This window comes from Stegastes partitus, unplaced genomic scaffold (genome assembly GCF_000690725.1).
Source record: "Stegastes partitus isolate 25-593 unplaced genomic scaffold, Stegastes_partitus-1.0.2 Scaffold161, whole genome shotgun sequence".
Lineage (NCBI taxonomy): Eukaryota > Metazoa > Chordata > Actinopteri > Pomacentridae > Stegastes > Stegastes partitus.
In genome coordinates, this window is record NW_007577892.1 from 9780 (window position 1) to 30911 (window position 21132).

General features: G+C 39.1%; 1 protein-coding gene across 3 annotated transcripts in view; it reads left to right on the top strand.

Moving 5' to 3' along the window:
• Positions 1–8835: 8835 nt before the first annotated feature.
• Positions 8836–21132, top strand: part of enpp1 (ectonucleotide pyrophosphatase/phosphodiesterase 1) — a 38402-nt gene continuing 26105 nt past the window's right edge. Inside the window, exons 1-6 of one of the 3 annotated variants that reach the window (XM_008279493.1) lie at positions 8836–9063; positions 15191–15263; positions 18306–18369; positions 19730–19827; positions 19910–19989; positions 20905–21024. In XM_008279493.1, the coding sequence (XP_008277715.1) occupies positions 8932–9063; positions 15191–15263; positions 18306–18369; positions 19730–19827; positions 19910–19989; positions 20905–21024 (567 nt within the window). In that variant the 5' untranslated portion in view covers positions 8836–8931. The remainder of the gene's footprint in view (positions 9064–15190; positions 15264–18305; positions 18370–19729; positions 19828–19909; positions 19990–20904; positions 21025–21132) is intronic. The other 2 variants (XM_008279494.1, XM_008279495.1) reach the window with 2 other exon arrangements.

Here is a 21132-nt window from a genome sequence, read left to right on the forward strand (position 1 = left end):
CAGCACTGCCTCTGGGGTCATAGGTCACATCCATGGCTTTCCTTTGTTAGGTCTCTTCACCTTTGAAACATAAGTAACGGTAGCAATACCACACTACAGGAACATTCAAATGAGAGACCTGCATTCAAAAAAATAGACCTGCACAAATATTGGAATCAAATATACTTAACTACTTAGGTAAAAAGCACAATATTCCTTGCTAAAATGCAGTGAAGTAGAAGGATTAAGTCGCATGAAATTTAAGTCCTAACTTTTCCTGTACTGTACACATCATATATGTAGCTTATCATCCATTTCAAGACGTATCCAGCTCGCAAACGTAGCGATGATGTGAAGGTGATGAAGAAATTCTCTGCTGATATCATCTTATTGGTATATAAAAAGGTTTACTGAAACAAGTACAGTAGTATCAAAGACACCTGTGAGAGGATTCAAAGCCAAAAAGAATCACCCTACAAAATAACCTTTGACTTATATGGGGCTGTTTGCGTAAAACTAAGACAGAACATATGGTTCATGAAAAAAGGAGCCCATTCTCTAAACGAAGAGGTGCCTCTCCTGCAGCACCTAAAAGTTTGACCAGAGCCCCTAACTTAACATGTCAAACCCATGAGATGGCCACACGAATTATCAGATTATCAGATAAATTAGCATTAAATTAAAATGAGCTGAAGTAGCAACATCACAACCGAAAGCAAACTATAAACAGTAAGTGAACCGGTGGCGTTATAATGTACTTAATGTGACTGACCAACAGCATCAAGTAAGTCATTAAAAATATATACATGTGTGTCCCATGTACTTGTACTGACAAAAACTGTAAAATATAAAATTAGGTTTAGAGTTGCTGGCGAGAAGTTAAGCAGTTTAAACCAACGTTACCATGTGACATTTTGAATTTCATCTGGCCAGCAGCCGCAGGTCTCCGATTCGTCAATTCTTGGTAGCAAAGGGGCGGGTCTTCGTAACAATCTGAGCGTTGATTGGCCAGACAGCAAAGTGTACTGGAAGAAATACGAGCGTTGAATGGCCAGATATCGTGGCAGCAATACAAGCGCTGATTGGATGGAGCATAGAATCCTGGTAGAGTCTTGATAGCAGGCGAGCATGTGATTGCCCGTCACTACCAAGATGTTACAAAGAATTCTCTGGACTCATTGGTGGCAGGGAGATGTTTGTTTAAAGGCCCACCAGTCACAAGCCACCACTTTACTCACTTAGGATTAGCTAGGAGTTAGAAAGTCAGGCAGCCAAACTAAGTTTCAAAACCACTATTTACAACCAAATAAAGTTGCATGTTGCTCTTGATTAGAGTTGGGAGATCATGTAATAGAATTTTATCCTGTTTCGAAAAAATTTTCACCTTGCACACACTGACTGTAATGCATCCACAGATACATTTACAGCTGTTCTCTTCATTGCAGACAGATAGTCCTCCCACTTGTGCATCATTAGCGCCTGCTGTGCCTTTTCTTTGTTTATGGAAGATAAAGTAACAGTAAACTTTTAAGGTTCCTTATTGTTCTCCTTTTCAGCAAATAACTGCAAGTCTCACATGTCCCTACAGTGTGTTTTTCTTTTTAGCTCAAAATACTGCAGATAGTTCATTTCACATTTCATTTCACCATGGTGGAATGAAACCTCTGGTTCTAAAGCGCTATGAGATGACTTGTTGTTGTAAATATGCGCTATACAAATAAAATTGAATTGAATTGAATTGAATTAAAGCTGTTCTAAAGGGCAGAGTTGTTGCTGTCCTTGCCCCCTTAAGAAAGAAAACTGTGTCTGTGGTTGACAGAGCTAAGCGAAACAGCTGACCACAGGGGTGATGACACCGAGAGGCCGGGATTTTCTATTGCTTTTACCTATCTCTCCGAGTGTTTATTTAACGTGGAAATATTGGCAAATTTACAGAAAGTCATTTGTCACTTGTGTGTTGTAAGTTTGTTAGGCAATGTAAAGTGCATCCACGAGAGTCCACTTCATTTTTTGGACAAACTGATGTGCTGTAGGTGTGAATAAGCTTGTTTTCAGATTTCTTTGACCATTATAAAGTGCAATAACTGTATGAAATGTATTCATAACACCTGTAGGTCAGATTTGTACAGATTTTTACAAATATGACAAATGTAAACCAAAGCCTTCTAAAACTCAAATCTTTTGTTTTACTGTCACATGCTGTCAGTGTTGACATCAAGACCTGAGTCAAAAACTGTGTGATAAATCAACATACACACAATGTCAGTGGATGGGCAGCACTCGTTCATATCCCACTAGTAGGTCAGTATATATCAACAGCTTTGAAAGGTGCACAATGCACATGCTTTATTTCAGGGCAGCAAGAATAGCAAATAGGCATACAGTTCTACTGTAAATCCTGGTTGACAGGTGGTCAGTGACTGCTATGTCTGAGAAGACAGAGCTTTCAATATATTGTACTGAGGATTGTACCATGTTAAATGAATAATTCATTCATACAAGTGACTATAGTAAATCTCATGGGGAAGATGTGCCTATAACTGTCAGCTAATTAATTTTTTAAGTAGACCTACTGCTGCTCTTTCCAGATGTATTATTTATAAATCAAGCTTTGGTCTAGGTTCAAGTCTCTCCACTTCAAGCATTGCCGGAGGCTTTGAATTGTTTCAACAGGCTTTGACTCCACTCTAAAACTAATAAAAACTGCACCACTTGATGCTGTAAATTGCTGCAGATGAATGAAAGGTTAATCTTTCTAAGTGTGTTATAGGTGATCTAATCAATAACGTATTAATTTTGGATGATATATACAATGATATACACATGCAGTAGTCGTGCTCTGAGAGCAAAATAATAGCGTTGAATAAACTGGAATTTGGAATGTGGGAATGTGACAAATGTAATAAATTTTATGTAAACTGTGCTTTTAGGACATTGCTTAACCTCTCTTAACATCACCATCAATTTTCTGCAGTTTTTTCTGCAGCCCTTTTTAGGCCCTGTAGGGTTTTGATGGTGATGGACCTCTACAAACTGGATGAACCAAACGGCATTAAAGGGCATAGCATGATGGAACAACCAAGAGCAGCTGACCAGCAATGAATTTTTTGTTCCAGAGCTCCAGACTTTACTTATTTCCTCATAAAAAAACATACACAGCTCACCAAACACTCCAACTCTGGTGCAGAGTACCTGGTCTCCCTGGGAAACAACTTCCTGCTGATGTATGCCACAGGTTTCCTCTTTTCTCCCTCTCCTTGTAGTAGACATCTGTCTATCCCTTGGCGGGATGCATCTGTCTGACAGGCTCCTGACATAGAGCCTCTTTGCGGTCCTGGAAGGCCTTTTCCTGCTCCTCACACCATACCACCTTGGTTTTTGCTGTGCTGGTGAGGTCAGTAAAGGCTGCTGCTCTTGCAGAGAAGCCTAGAAAGAAATGCCGATACTAGCCCACCAGACCCAGAAACGACTTGACCTGTTTCCGAGTCGTCGGCTTCTCCTTTGCTCGGATTGCCTCCACCTTGTCCTGCACTGGCTTGATGACACGACATCCGAGGATGTAGCCGAGATACTGTGTCTCCTGCTTAGCCACCACACACTTCCTCGGATTGATGGTCAGGCCTGCTTCCCTAATATTTCTCGGAACCTTTGACAGGTGGCTCAGATGTTCCTGCCAAGAGGTATTGTATATCACAGCATCATCCAGGTAAGTTGCTGCAAAGGTCTCCATACCTGACAACACTTGATTCATCAACCTCTGGAAGGTCGCAGGAGCCCCAAGGAGACCAAATGGCATCTTGGTAAACTGCCAGAGTCCTTGAGAAGATCTAAAAGCAGTTGAAGGCTTGGCAGCATCAGACAATGGCATCTGCCAGTAACCTTTGCAAAAGTTAAGCGTCGTAATGAACTTTGCTTGGCCTACCTGTTCAGTGAGATTATCCAGTCTTGGCAGAGGATAAGCATCAAACTGAGATTGTGCATTTACCTTTCTGAAGTCGATGCAAAATCTGATGCTCCCATCCTTCTTAATTACCAAGACAATGGGATTGCTCCATTTGCTGGTGGAAGGCTCAGTGACACCCAGCTCTAACATGACAGCCACTTCTTCAACACTGGCATCAACTTCTGTGGAATGCGATACATCTGCTGCTTGATGAGGGTGCTGTCCTTTTGCTGAATATCATGGTCTACCAAGTTTTTTTCCCCCAGATTTAGAATAGACTATATATATATGACATTTTCATTGGCTGGAGGGGAAAAGACCCTGAGCAGGGGTGTTCAGACTTCAAGGGGTTACTTGAAGTACAGCTTTAAAGTTTTTTACATACATTTTTAACATTGAATTACATTATGGCTCCTATGACCTTAAAAAATACCTTACAAAATACAACAGATTGTTTAGTAATTTATGTAGTGCAATAGGGAGAAAGGCAGAATTCGTCCAGCATCTCTCTCAAAGAGTGACAGGTCATCTATAGTCTGACAGTGAACTCAAAACTTTTTTGCTGGCTAGTTTTAATAACCAGTTTACTTTTTCTTTACGAAATTCTCTATGTCTGCGATCCATTTGTTGTCACAGGAGCTTCGTCAGACTGTACCTTCATTCTCCATTGGGCCTGAGGTCTCTGTTTTTGATCTACTTTGGTAACACAAACACACCTGTCTTCTTATTGAATGCAGTGGTCAGTGTTGACCTGAAAATACATATGTAGTTTGTTTCTCTGAAATTTAGTAAACACATCAATAGGTATGATTAGGTGATTAAACCATGAATAAATGATAACCTTTGAGCTCACAACTGTCTTCCATCCATCCTTTTCTTAATCCCATTATTGTGAACGCTATATCTCTTGAACGTGTGCAAGGAATTTCTTTAAATTTAGCACAAACATTCATTTGGACTCTAATATGACCTTACTAAAATATTTTGGGCCATAACTCAAGAATTCACAATATTTTTGAAAAAGAAAACTCATACAAATTTCTGAAAGGAAAAAGTCAATAAAATAATGACTTTTTTAGATCCAAAAGGTGAAAGGCCAATACTGAAAAGACGTGGATGTAAACTGCATCTTGACTGGTAGGTGCATACACAACCACAACGGAGTAATTGTTATAGTTCTATGTATTCCAAAGATTCTTGGAAGCAATAATATGTCTAAACTAATTTAATTGTTAAAACTTAATTCCACCATAGTGGAATATTTTTGTAAATATAGTGATTTAAACAAGAATTTTAATTTATTAATAAACACATTTGAACAATGATTTTCAGCTCCACATGCCAAAAAGAGGCACATGGGATTATTTTGCCAGTCTTAGAATTTGCTCACACTCAGTGTAAATGGACACTAAGATACACATGTGTAAATCAGTGTTAAAGGTCGCATTGCAATGTCTGACCCAGCAACAGAGCTGTAGGGAGACACTGCTGAGAGATATGCAGTTCACTGAGAAAAACACACACGCTTTCAGAGTTACTGTAACGACAAGCAGATATGAAAACACACTTTGACATGCACACTGACCCCATAGACCACACCACACCCCATCCCCCACCCCCCATCCACATAGCTTAGACTGAAAACACTAAATCAGGCTTATATATAGTATGTAATCCACACACACACACACACACACACTTGGACACAAAGCCAAACAGACAGTGAGAACATTTAACTCTGGACGGCCTGTCAGACAATGCAGAGGTCAAAGGTCAGGCCACATGTGATTTCTATTTTCACATCATATAAACCTGGACTTCACTGAACTCAGATATGTTAAAGCTAACAGGGGTCAGGAGCAGTATTATTTTATAGCACTGAGCTGGTGTCTGAAAATGTCTCCAATGTAATATCCCTGTAAAATAAAAAAGTTTTGGAACAACACCATCTTGTGGATGCTTTCATTCAATAACTACTTCAGTGCATCTACATTAAGTGTAAGTACTGTATTTTATGGCATGTCGAATGTATATACTGCATAACAACTTATTTCATCTGAAATCATAGATGTGTTCAGATTTAAGGATCATGAAAGCAAATATCTGTTGTTTGGAAAGCAACTGCAGACTACAAATTGAAGCTATGTCTAGGCAACGTTTTATTAGGAAATACTTTTACATTAAAGAATGAATTTAAGACACACATCACAACAAGGTGACTGAAAATCAGATTCAAGTAATGTCTGTAACTATAAACCTTTAAATGGACATTTTTAATCAACTTTGATTGTCAGATCAAAATGGTCACCACATCCATACACCAAAAAAATCAGCAATACAACAAAACATTATTCAAAAAATAAAACAAAATGTTGGGTAAGTGCCGAAAGCTGCCATCAGGGTGGCGTTACCGCTGCCTGAAGGCAAACAGAGAGAGGATGAGGAGGAGCTTCTCCCCTCAGGCTGTCCGCCTGCTGAACCTGAAACAGCAGACTCAATAATCACCATGCACATATACATACATATGACTTTATTATCTTCTTTATTTATTGTATTTCCTTTTTGCACTGTTTCACAATTTTATTTATTTATTTTTGCTTATTTCTATCTCTCTCTCTATATATATATTCATATATATATTTATTTCTCGTGTGTTTTATTCTTTATTCTTATTCTGCTTATAATTATAATTATTATTATTGTTTTGGTGTGAAACAGGTGCACAACACATTTCACTGCGCCTTATATTGTGTCTGTGACCAATGAAGGCCTCGAATCTTGAATCTAAAACTTTTACACAGCCAAATTTTGTGACAGTTCCTGACACCACTGCCACTGGGATCTTTCTGGAGGATTGTAAAAATATAACCTTTTCTAACTAGCCTGAGGATTAACAAACTACAATACTGCTACATATGACACATTAAACTCAGCAGCAAAGCTCTATTTAGCACTGTATGTGCATTATAATGATTCTCATTTTATTTATGTGGTAACTGACATAACAAGAAGTAAACTTCTTCTGGCAAACTCCTTATACCAGTTGGGTGTCGTTCAGTAAGTACTTTGTTCTTTAGTTCAAACACTGCTATGTACTCTAAATATATCACAGGAAGTATAGGTGGTTGGGTAAATAGAAAACTGTCACACAAGATTCTGTTAGATATGGTCAGTGGTAAGTTTAGTCACATTGCAGTAGTTTTAGTCAGGTTATTTTTCTAAAAAGGTGAGCAAGGAAGTAATGCGGTTGACATATTTTTTTACAAGAGAATTGCAAAAAGAAAAAGAAAACTAACAAAAAAACAATATTTCATGTCAAAGCGAAAACAGATTTCTAAAAAGTAGAATCAATTTATTAAAAACATAAAATGTAATATGGGTAATTGCAGAAGTATTCACCCCCTTTAAAATGACTCTCCTAATTCAACATAGGTGCAGCCAATTAGTCAAAGAAATGACAAAATTGGTGAAATGAAGATCATCTGAGTGCACTGAATGTGTCTCAAGTGATTGTAATATAAAGACAACTGTATGTGGAAACTCTAGTCACTGGTAAATCATTATTCTTGGCTATAACTACACCATAAAAACAAAAACAGTTCAAGCAACTCTGTTTAAGGGTCATTAAAAAAGCACAAGTCAGTGGATGGAAACAAGAAAATTTCTAAGTCACTCAATAGCCCTTGGAGTACAGTCAAATCTATCATTCACAGATGGAAGGATTATGGCACATTTGCTAATTTGCCCAGAACAGGCCGTCCTCAAAAACCATGCAAGAAAGAGACGAGCGAAGAAGGCCAACTAGACACCTGTGACTCCTGGAAGGGACTTTAGAAGCTGAAGCAGCTGAGAAGGGAGTCAGTGTGTAAAACAGCTGTTTACTTGGTTATTTAAGAGTCAAAATTTTATGGGAATGGCAAATGGAAAACTACTGTTAAATAGCAAATAATCTGCACGCATATAGTGCATTTTAATGTTAACTAGGTGCTACAAAGCATTTTACAATGTTTTTGTTCCACACAAGTGGCATGCAAGATACCTTCCTGCTGTCAGGAGCAACCTGGGGTTCAGTGTAGGTAAAGAAAAGAACAGACCCAGACACACGAAGACTTCTTTTTCTTTCTTTTTTCTTTTTTTTTTTCTTTCTTGTTAGACAAAGGTGTAGCACCCCATTCTGTCTTGTGGCCAACTAGGTGCTTCTTTTTCCACTGGAATTTAGAAATAATGTAAAGTGATTCCTTTGCTTCAAAGGTCCCTTTTTGCCTAATTTTAAACTGAATTTTGTATCCAACCTAATATTATGATTCCTGATAATCATCTTATCAATGTCATCACCATCACAATGAAAAGCAAAATTAAGAATCACCAGGAAACTCAAATCAAAATAAAAAAAGTAAACTTCGTGGTTTTTATTTGGAATGACAACCATCGATTCCTATTTCAGAAAATGAAACTCTGCTCATTGATTGTGATTGTAATCAAGGCAGACCATGAAAACCAGGGAGCAGAGATCCAGCGGACCTCAGTAAGGCCACACGATGGCGCCACCGCTCATCCTACACAGTCTATGATCCTACAGTACAAATGACAAGTACACGTTACTGTTGTCAACAACTGTTTGATTGTTAGTTTGTTGTTGTCTTACAGATGAGAAGTTGATGGGTACTTTTGTGGCATGTTTAAACATAAATATCCGGAATGGGTTTGTTTGTTTCCTTAAACAGACAGACAGTTTCTGTTGTTTGGAAGTTTATTTTTCCTGTTGAACAGACTTCAGGGGAAAATAGCACCAAAATAGCAGAGTTGAGGCCTGAGTCGCTGGAACGAGCCGCCCACTCTCAGCTCCAACACATGCTGCTGCCGCTGCCGCCTGCAAGACGTCAAAAAGGCGGTGCCAAGTTCGAGCAGAGCAGAGGGTCATGTCCTGTTCACTCATATATTCCTGTCCGGGGAAGCGCTATTTACTCGCTGCTGGAAAACCGTGACAGGAGGCTTTAGCGCTCAGCAGCATGGAAGTCACCAAAGGAGAGGAGCGATCGGCTGAACAGGCGGCGTCTTTATTTGGGACACAAGAGCTGGAGAGCCAGAGGAACACCGACCGTGGAAAGAAAAGGAATACCCACTGTAAAATCATTGTTGGGGTACGTTCTGAGGCACTTCAACTCACACAACCGCCTCCCTGTCCAACCTGGAGGGCTCCTCAGTCTTTAAACTGAACACTTAGCAGCACTTCAAGACCACTTTTACACTCTTACAGTAAATGATTGGAAGTGATTTATGTGTCAAAGTTTCGATTAACCGAAATAAATTGAGTCTTACTACACGATCCAAGTAACTAGTCCCTTGAAATTCTTCAGGTAATCTTAGTTGAATATATGGTGTCAACCAAATGCTATTTTTATGTTTTGTACTAAACTATGACCTAAGTGTAACCTTAAACTGTCAAAAAATTATGAGACTATACTGACTGTTGCTAAAATTAGTTGGATTAATTAAAAACTAGTTAAATGATTAACAGAAAAATTGCCAGCTATTCTGATAACTGTTGATTACTGTCATGTTTTAATGTGTATATATATATATATTCGTTTTTACAGACTAAATAAGCAGTTAATCATAAAAGTAATTGGCACAATAATCTGTCATCAGTAGGATTTTAAAACCACAGCCTCAAGTCTGTATTTCTCCACTGTTTACTCTAACTGTCATTAGTCACAACTGTCACACAGCTGAGACTGTCAGTGCTGCCAGTGTGAATGTGGAAACTAAATGTTTTCACTCAAGTGCAAAGACACAGAGGCCAGAAGTATCTCTACAGGTAGACATGACCTACAGTCATACTGGTTTTGATCTACCAGTGCAAAGTTTCAGCCTAAAGTCTGGTGCATTTAGAAAAAGGGAGAGAGTGGGAGAGGGGCTTCCAGACACCTTGTTGTGCTGTACTTCACACTTTCAAATATTCTATATGTTTGGGGGTATTACATGGGAAAGACAGGCAGCAAATAAAGTTGTATTTCATTGGTTATACTTTGGTTCATGGTTTATGTATAGTTGCTGGTGAATATTCTTTAGTGTGACTAATTGATCAATCGACAGTTACATCTTGGCATGCTGTTAAGGTCCGATTTTTAGTCTCCATCATACATACCAATGGCACGATAAGGTTATTTGAGTAAACTACCTTTGGATTTAAATTTGTAAAACATTTGACTTATCACCATTATGTATCTTATGGTCTGGAATCTGACTGAGTTTTCCCCAGAATTTAAGATTTGTCACAGAAGGAAAGTCGCAGAAAGCAAGCTTGATGTCATCACTAAAATTTAAACTGTACATACTGAAAATCATCTGAAAGTATTCATATATTTTGAACGATTTTTGCAAACCCCAACTAAAAAACACAGGAAGCAGCTACTACCCGCTTGGCATGGATAAGATACACACGAGGCAAAGTCTAGACAATGCTATGTCCTGACCTGTCATACCTCAGTCACCATACAGCTGTTAGTACTTGTAATACTGACACTGGTTGCACTGCGTTGTTATTTAAGATCTTGCAAAAAAGATGGTTTCAACATCCTGGGTCCAAAGGGCTACTTTTTTGCTTAAACATGGGGTAAGTTTTGCAAACTAATGATCACTGTAGAAAGACAGTTTTCAAGCTGATGTCTTCTTTAGAGATGGGGGTTGAGATGAACTGAAATAAGTGGTGAAGTGTGTTTTAGACTTTGAATTTTAGACGAGTATTTTTTCCACCAGACAGACTGTTTACTTTGAGAACCCACAAAGACCACGTCTTATGGCTTTTCCAAGAAGCTCATGCAAGTTTTCTGTCTCCTCACCTATAGAGCTTGAGAAAATAATTGCACATACCCAGACACCATGCACACATAGCAGCATATTTTCATACCAGTCTAGGAATTCCAAGTTGTATTTGTGAATCACACGGAAGCTTGTGGTTGATGACTCCCACTATTCTGCTTTTGAGCCTTAACTCCACGCTGCTATGAGTTTTTAGGTTGAAGGAATTAGAGGCTAAGTTTTGAGTCACAGGGTCATATTTGTCTCAGAACATGTAAAGATTTCACCAAGTGCGTGATTGTGGTACAAAAGTCCTCCAACCAGTGTCGTATATGTGTGTTACTGTGCTTTATTTTAAGTCTTTGTTATAAAGACAAAACTAGATTAAAATAAATCTGCAATGATGCAACTTGTGTTGTGATAAGTTCCATTAACAGTAGCAGCTTATATGTGAACTAAACTGTTATAAGATATCAAAATTTAAGGTGTCACAATCCAAACATTTATGGGACCATTGATGTTTAAATGTGGCAACAGGTTTCAAACTAACTCTCAGACTCCACCATAAGTAAATGGCCATGATAACCACTCCAGGCCTGATTTGGTTTGTGGAGGAGTCAAAATAAGCAGGAATGACAGCACAGTTGAACACCCCTATCTCTAAACTAAACTACAGTGATTCAGGATTCTTTGAAACGCCTGTCTAATGAGCTGCTGTCGAGGGTGTCCCCTGCCTGCCTTCACCCTCAGTCAGGTGGGATAGATTCCACTTTAAAAACATTTTAAATGAAAACTCTGACCTTCTGTTTGCTTTTGAGAAAAAGTTAGGAAAAGGAAAGTCAGTGGGACTCCTCCTCCGGACATTTTGCAGGGTCCTAGCCAGGATTTATTTTTTATTGTTTTTTACAGCGTATTGTGGGAAGGGTCGTCAGACGGAGGGGTGGCTTAGCAAATGCTGCTAACAGTTAGCAGCGAATACGCTAGCGAATAGCAGCATTAGGAGCGACGACAATGGTGGTGAAACTCCATCGGCGCTTGTTGTTAAATATTTTCCCGTTACGTACCCTTGAAAACAACGCATTGGCCCAATTTGCAGCGTAGTTTTTTCAGGCAGCAGTCCTAACCCTATCGAGACAGATTTCAAAAACCTACCCCTAACCCTAACCATGAGAAGAATTTTGATACAGAATTCATGGCAGGCCATCTAAAATTTATCGAGATGTCTCTGTGTTGACAGAACCTAAGTGGTAAACCAAACAACCAACATTATCTTCTCTTGAGTCAATGCTGTAAGCATGAAAGTGCACTACAGTGCAACATGCACTGAGTTGTATTTACTGGGGGAAGTGATTTATGGCTTCTCTCAATGAGCCAGAGGCCTATTATAGTTTGTTATAGTATGGTTGCAAAGGCATGTATCTGACATTAGACAGTCTGGAATGGCAGGGAATAAGCTGGAAACTGAAATTTTGTCAAGGTAATTGTCACCACAATAGCATTTAAATATGCTGAAGTTATATTTATTTATTTTTCAGTTTTTACCTTAAAGGATTTTAAAGATAGTAACAGTCATGGGTGTGGCTCAAAATTCTGGGCTTCATCTATAAGCAGTCTCTGTGGCCCCTTCCTCTCTCTATCCATATCTGTAATCTTTTAGAAGTGTTTTCAAATAATTGAACCAATAACTTCACACATTAACATGAAGTTGTCAACAGCTGTTGACTGCAGTCACTAATTAACTGTTCATACCATATTTAAAGAAGTGATAATATTTGTGCTTGAGTCTGTAAAATTTGGAATCTCACCACATTTCAAATCTCCTTCCTCAACAAAAAATTGCTGTGTGATACTTTTACTGTGGTTAAATTAGATTTACTTTAAGTATCATAATTAACAGAACTTCATTAAAGAGAATGTAATTTTTAAATGTAAATTTAAGTATTTCTCCTTCTATACCCAAGCCGGCACAGAGAGAACATACAAAGTCCAAACAGCAAAATTCAAATCCAGGCCCTTTTAGCTGTGAGGTGACAGCGCTAACCACTGTGTCACCGAGCCGTCCTCCCCATGCCATAATTCAAAGCTAATAAGTAACCTTTTTAAGAAAACTGTCTTGTTTGAATGGGCAAAAAATGTAACTACGAACTACTGGTAGGCCTATTTCTAACAAGATTAAATCATCTCAAAGTAACAAAAAAAAAATTAACCATAGGTTATATTTTAATTAGACTTTGCTTCTTGGATCACCATGATCTTAAAATTGGTTTTATTTTATACTGTCTTATATTGTGTGCTTCGCAAGTCTGCAACTCAATAAGTGCTTGTGATAACTTTTTACTAGCCGGTCATGGATCAGGTGGTAGCCTAAGTTGTCCAATAATCAAAAGGCTGGCAGTTCATCCCTGGCTCTCCATGTGCTGAAGTGTCCGAGACAATGAACCCCAAATTGGTAGGCAGGCACCTTACGTGGCAGTTCTGTTGCAGTTGGTGTGTGATTGTGTGAATGGATAAATGAAAACCCATTGTAAAGAGCTTTGTAAAACCAAGCTAAGGTTTAAAGGTACCATATGAATGCTGACCATTTACCATATGTCATCCATTTTTTCCCCGTGCATTTCATGCAGCTTTCTTCTGTCTAGATATTTGAACCCAGCATGGAGCTGGGGCTAGCCAAATCTAATTCAGAAAACAGACAAAACTAAGTGAGGAGTTTGAAAATAGGAAGAACTAGTCTGGAGGGCAGCCCTGAAGCTGGCCAAAACTACACAAGGAATTCAGAAAAAGGAAGACAAAGTCTTGGAAGGCGGCCCTGAGGCTGGTCAAAACCAAGGAATCCAAAAACAGGAAGACACAGTCTGGAGGGCAGCCTGGAGGCTGCTCAGGGACCGCTCAGGAGGGTAATGCGGAAGCTGGTTGGGCAGCGGAGGGCCCAGCAGAAGGCTGGTGAACCCCTCGGGAGGGTGGCGATGGAGGAGACAGAACCTCTTTGGAATCTGACAGCAGATGAGACAGGACCCCTGTGGGGGCCAGGCAGGAGTCTGGCGGCAAAGGCAGTGCCCCTCTGAGGGCTGAGCTGGAGGGTGGCAAAGGCAAAGCTCCTCTGGAGGCCGGGTTAAGGGCCGGCAAAAGCTGAGCCCCTCTAAAGGCCAGGCAGGAGAAGCAATTGCAGGCTCTGATAGTAATGCAAGGGAAGCGACTGCAGTCTCTGAGACAGTGTCAATCCAGCGTCAAGCCTCTTGAAGACAGGAACATTGGAGGTGACATCAACCTCTTTGAAGACAGGAACAGGTGAGGTGGAAGCAGGCTTTCCTAAAGGTGGCGCCTTGGCTTGGGTGTCGCATGATCCGCAGGGACAGAGTGAGAGAAGTTGTAACTGACAGTGGGGTTACCCAAGGCAGGGTTTTTATTGCTGATGCAGGGCGGTCAGGCGGCAGAGGGTTCCGTGTCTACAATCTGGTGGAGAGTGGAGGAATGAGCCGAGCATTTTTGGGTCTGGGTGATCGGGCTGATTACCGCACAGCTGTCTTCAATCCCTGCAGTAATCACTCACACTCTGCACACACGACCAGAATGACAGGAGAGAGAGAGGGAGAGGAGTGGGAGAGAGTGGGAGAGAGTGGGAGAGAGGGCTAGGTGGGGGTTTGATACTGGGGCAGTAGTCCTGACATGTTTGCCTCCCTGCCTGCAAATCTTCCACCAAAACAATTCCCCTTTTTACTGTTTTGCAGGGACACCATTGCTGCATGCTGGGCTTAGCACTGCCCAAAACAAATGTAATTGGCTTTAAAAAATAAAAACAACCAAGAGGATGTATTTCCCCTTATTGCTCATCTTAGTGATGATTTAAAGCTAGACCAAACTGGCCATGGCTCAGGTGATAGAGCGGGCTGTTCAGTAATCACAAGGTTGGCAGTTGAATCCCCGGTTCCAAAGTTTGCCTGGGCAAGACACTAAAACCTAAGTTGCTCCCAATGGCAGACGACCACCTTGCATGATAGGCGTGCCACCGCTGGTATGTGAATGAGTGAATAGAATAGAATAGAATAGAAAAATACTTTATTTATCCCAGTCTGAGAAATTACTGATGAATGAATTACTGAATGAGGAAAACAGTAAAGAATTTTGTAGAACCTAGCTTACAACAAACAAATAAACCTTTCATTCCAGGCTCTTCAACGACCCTCCATCCATTGCCGCCCTTGGCTAATCCCATTTTTCCCCTGACCACGACATTCCTGGTAACGGCTGTCAGGCGATGTGGTGGTGTGCTATTAACATGTTATTTAAAATGAATGACAGAAACACTGTTGGTTTTGTAGTGTGTGGGCTTTCTTTTACATTATACTCACCAGAGGCTGGAGGTTAAAATAAACATCATCAGTCGCGTTTGACAGTGACATGTGATTATTGAGCTGTTATCTTCAGTAACGTTAATGAACATCCAAATATTTGTCCTATGAATTTTAGGTTCTGCTGCTGATCTTACTGGTGGTCATCCTGGCTGTGGTGATCTCAGTGAGAAAAAGTAATAATGGAAAAGGTAATCTTCCCTCTTAATTAACCTACATTCAACTAGCCAGCATTTCATTGTCGTCATTTTAAAGCACTACTCTTTTTGTGGCATGTTTTTTTTTTTTCTGGCTTTCCACACCTTGTATGTACCTATCACCACATGGGCTAGTTGAAGAAGGATCAGCGCTTGTTCAAAGCATATCAGGATTGTAATAGTCAGGCAACCAATAAACTTAGTAAGTATCCATACTGTATCACTGTTCGTTGGTGGCCAAGGGAATTAGGGTGCTATCTATTTCATCGAGTTTGAGGCTGTCAGTGTAGATCATTCCTTCATTCACTGTCACCTCTCTGCCACGAAAAAATACTAGTACCTGTGGAGGACTTTGTAGACAAAGTAATGTTTACATCACTGTTTCTTACCAAACCACTCTGTGCATGTGCTTAAAGTCACTTTAACATTGACTCTAACATTAGTTGTGGATCCTCAGGGATGTTAATTTTAGTTTAATGTACAGAAAAGATCATCCTATCAGCTTTTTTCATGAATGATCACCTAGAAATGGATACGTATAGGTGCTGTCAAGTGCTGGTGTTGGAATTGTGAAAAATAGGGAAAGAAACCCCAGTGCTTCACATACAGATAGATTTAATTGCCAATTATTTTCTTTTTTTGGAGAACCTAGTAATTCTCTCAATGTTACCATTCCATATGCAGGTGTCAACATGTTTGCTTTTGCTTTTACTAACAGTATAAGTAGTAGCACATTATTACTTTATATGGCTGATCTTTTTTTAAGTCATAGTTTTCACTCAGTCGTCAGTGAATAAAGTGCTTTGCCTGCAACAATGTGAGACAGATTAACTTTATTTATTCAGTGACTTGTTTGGTAAGGTTGTCAGTAGGCAAAATAACAATCACAGCTGCATACCTCTATTGCAAGGATACAAACGTGCTGTTTGGCTTACCCGAAAGCATAGAGCCTGCTAACATTCCACTGCAGATCCTTCAGAAACTTGAAACTGGAAGTATTTAGAGGAGCAGTGAGGGAGGCCCTACTTTTCCAACCAGCCAGAGAAGAAGAAAACCAGAAGTGAATGTTAACATCTGAGACTCCATACGATTTGCTCACAGAATAAGTTTGTCAGTTTGGTGCAAACTGGCATTTTGCCAAAGTTTGCAACGCATGTCGTAAACACACTTTATAGTGAGAAGGGAAATGTTTTCTGCAGCTGTAGATTCTCTCTGGTTAGACGTGGGCAGCAGAGTCAGTATGCTCCTTGTTTCAAACTGCCATGGTAAAACCCCCCTCTTCCATTTTGAGGGCAGCGGTGGTGACTGGCAGCTGCCCTTAGCTTGGGTGGGGTGCTCTCTGTGCGGTAACATTTCCCTTTTGAACTTATATTTCCTACCCAACTAAGATGAAAGCCATATGGAAAGAATACATTCTGACTTTTCACTCACCCAGACTGTTATTTAGGAGTCATTCACATCTGTGCCTTTTCTACATCTTTCATAGTGCTACTTTCTTGGTAGAGCCTTTGGAAACAGATTAAAGGAATTACAAATAACTCAGAACTCAACTTCTTCGTAGTGGCTTACAGTGTCTAATGCAAAATGCTGAGAGCAGGTTTTCTGGTGGATTACAGGCCACAGAACATTCGCATGTTCTGTCCAAACCACAATGTTGGTCCCAAGAGGCAGTGAGGAAGAGCTTTCTCGCCAGCATGATTCCCTATGTCATATGTCCTGTCAGCAGCAGACTTGACAGCATTTGCTTCGAAAGTGAAGGAGGAGGTCAAAATTTTAGTCCACCAAAATTAAGTCCCCCTTGTTTACATCCTGTATTCAGTTTTTTTGTTGTTTGTTTGTTTTTCTCCCCAAAAAACAGAGAATTATCACACGACTCTGCAGTCATTCCACTCACCAGTTTAATGCTTTGGTTCACTCTCAGTTCTGATATTTTGATATCAGTGAGTATTTAGCAGCAAAGACCTAGATGTTCCCTTCAGGAGTTGGTAAGGGCCAAAAAAGAGGTAAATGATGGGTGTAACCACTTGGCTGTCTGGTCACCCATGTCGCTCTTTTATTGTTTGGAGAATAAACAGGCTACTAATGATTTCACAATTCCATGGAATCTGTCAGTGTTGTGTTTACAGCTAGTTGCATTGCTCCCTTGTGGCCAAAAACTCAATGACTGCAGGTTTAAAACATCTCTAGTTGCTGGGAGGTTGCAGTCCCTTAAATTCCACTTACACTGTCTCAGATGAAGTGAATTGAAGTCTGAGTCTAAGGAAGGGATGTCCCTTGTTTCATGTGTATGTATGTGAAAAGACATAGATATCTAGTACTGACTTCTTAAATAGTATTACCTACTTACACACATTACTTTAGTAATTTTTTTCCCCTCCTGTTTTGTTTCCACAAAAACAATGTCCAGGTGCTTTCTCTTGTAGGAGAACAAATGCTGGCAAGCACAAAATCTGGCCTAAAAATGTGATGGCTGAGCTTTTTTCTTTTTTTCTTCTTCTTTTTTTTGGTTTGTTCATGGAGTCTGTTTGTGCTCCTAGTCACTTCCACAAAGCTTTGCTCTTTTCTCTCTCCAAAAAACTGTGTAAAAACTTTGCTTCTCTATTTTTCTTGTGAATGTGGATGACAATGTAGCGTCACTGTTCATTTGCGCACTTTCACATCCTTGTAGATGGCAGGCAAATGACTCAACAATCCCATTAAATGATACAGTTGCTAGATTCTTTGCTTTAGCTGCCAGAACTGTCAGGGAAATTTTTATTAAACTAAATAATCACAGGCTTTATGGTGCCTTTTTGAGTGTTAAACTCTTAATTAACAATACCTCTAAATGTTTAAATGAATCATTCCTAAATAATAAACATTATATAAATATTTTGTATTTTTTTCAAAATAAGTCTACTTGGTTTGCCTGTAAGCTATTTTGGTGTTTATTGATATATAAATGGTGTGTGAGAGACACTTAAGCCCTGAAAATATTTGTATGAACAAGAAACAGGCCTGTTTTTTTCCCGTACTTATTACACTCTTCTTCTTAAGCAGATGGGATGCTCTGGCTGCAGAAGACCTCTGAGGAAACTGAACAGCCACAATGTCCACCTGGGTAATGAAATTCTCTCTCGCTCTCTCTCTCTTTTTTTTTTTTACTGCTGTAATGTTAGAATGTGTCAGTTTTTAACTGAAAATAATATCTCAAATCTTAGCTGACCTAGTATAGCTTCTCTTCTTATCTTCAAGCGGTATGTTTCCACATGTTTTACAGCTGAGAATGAAGCGATTTCCTGTCACTGTCTCATAGTTTGTTGTTTTTTGTTTATCTTTGTTTTTTTAAAGGTATGTAACAACCTAAAAACATGACTTGTTTTTTCCTGTGGTGTCATTTTTTCCTATGTAGACTAGTCTAATGAGTCTCGAAGTAATTAGACATGTGTTTGTGAGTTGTGTGTGTGTGGGTGGTTACACAAAAGCATGGTCACATGTGTGACTCTGCCTTGGTAAGGGAGTAACCCCAGACAGACTCATCAGACTATGAAAACAAAATCTTTGGCTCCAAATGAAACTATTTTTGCTTTAAAAGTATCATTAAATTCACGAATGTTTCCTGGATTTGTTTTATCTCAAATTCACTCAGTCTATTGGGTTTGTTTCTGTTGTTTCTGTTGGTGAACCGCATCTTTGTTTTTATGTGTGGTTTGGTTTTTACACTTATTTGGAAAATGCTGAATGCAAACATTTTTTACATGTTAATTTCTTAAATATGCAGGACTAAGGTGTTCCTTGAATCTTAGGAAAAAGTAAAAATAGAATAGAAAGCGTATTGCTAATCTATTAAAATGTGTATTTTTTTCCCCCCTTTTTTTGAAGGCTGCATTGTGAAATTGATTTTTATTTTGAAATTATATTATTAATTTATTAATCAAATGTAGCATTTTTTAGCTTTTATTTTAAAATTTTTAATCCTTTAAAAATGTTACTTACTTATTATAGAATTCATATAATAACGTATAAATTCTGTTGCCATTTCTTTTAGTCAATGTATAATATCCATCCATGAAATAATTAGTAAATTAGCCCACTTATCTGTGGATTAATGAATTCTTTTGTACAGCCTTTTGTTTGTAGATTTTATAGTCTACTTGCGTATATCACAATGAAATGCTCTATATTCCGCCTTATCTCTATGTATCCCAAGCTTATTAATTTCAAGTCCCCAACCTTTTTTGATTCAGTCTATAAACTCTTAGCACACGACTGATTTGACTGTCTTTCTCCTCTTGGTAGCTCAGTCACAGAGCTGCTTTGTGTTGCCTCTACACAGAACTACTGTACACCACTTCTGCTACATCATTGGTGCCAAAGATATCTATGTCCCCCACTGAGCAGTTATTTCACTTTCAAGTCACAAACCCACCTCAGTGCGTCCTTCAAGAACTTATATTTGTGAGGTGTCTTTTCCTGTTCAGTTTTTCCAGACCTCCTCTGATTCTGGTGTCTTTGGACGGTTTCCGAGCAAAATATCTGAAAGATCACAGGAGCCACTTGCCTATCATCAACAAGTTGCGTAAGTCACCAACATTGTTGACCCTACAGCTTTTCAAGGTTTGCTAGGCATCATAGTGTGACTGAACATTACTGTGTTCCAGGCAACATCGGAACAACAGCACCATACATCAGGCCTGTTTATCCCACAAAGACCTTCCCGAACCATTACAGCATTGTTACCGTAAGTCTTTTCTGGTCAGCTGAGGGTCAGAAGTTCATTTGTAGGATAAAAACAAATATTTTTTCTGACTTGGTTTGTCGATAATAGGAGTACACATCTTGTGTGAATGTACCAATATAACAATGTAAAATAGTAAATCTTATATAAACTGACTAATATGCATTTCTCGTATAATCTATTACATTAATTAATTTATATTTATAGTTTATTTTGAGGCCAGAGTGAGTAACTATCTTTTCACTGCTGGGCTAAAGTTCTTCCAGAAGTTGACATGTTGACTCTTGCAGTATTGCATCATATTTTCTTTTATGTTTTGTGCATGATAGAAGCCTCTATTAAGACACAGATTTATTGTCAGAGGTGACAGGCTAAAATGTTGGGATAAACTGATTCAAACTTTAAAAACACATTGTACTTTCTTAGGCTTATGTTTTAATGTAAAATATTAACCTGGAAAGTAATTAACAACTTCAGCTATCAATTGGATGTTGCACAGTCGAAAAATTTCCTCTCACAGGTAGCCAAGTAGGACTCAGATTCTAAAGCACAGTGGTTAAGTGCATGCTACTTTCCACTGCTGCTGTGTTGTTACTGTACCACAGTTTAACAGTGAACTTCTGGGATTTTCCCTGCAATTACACTCAGTATTTCCTCACAACAGTTGAAAGGTACTGTGCTGTTGAGGCCTAATGGTATACATGTGTTTGGAAAAGAACCACAGCAAAGCTAGGACCTTACAGCGTAAATTCCACCTCTGTTTGTTGACAGCAGACCCTGCAATTAAAATAAACTGCTGTGGTTGCCGGTAATATTTAAGTTATAAAGATCAGAGAGAAGAGATAATTACTTGAAATCCCTGCACCCACAGTATCAAAGTGGCTCACTGTGACTGTGCTTCATCTCTCATACCTAAAGGGTCTTTATCCTGAGTCTCACGGGATTGTGGACAACAAGATGTATGATGTGACCCGAAATGCTTTTTTCAGCTTGAAAACTGATGAGAAATTCAACGCAAAATGGTACCAAGGAGAACCAGTAAGTAAATCATTGCAACCATGATATATTGTGCAAAATTTGTTAAGTAAATGTTGTTCTTGGTCAAATGTAAATCCTAACTAGGTTTTGTACCACATCAGGGAAATT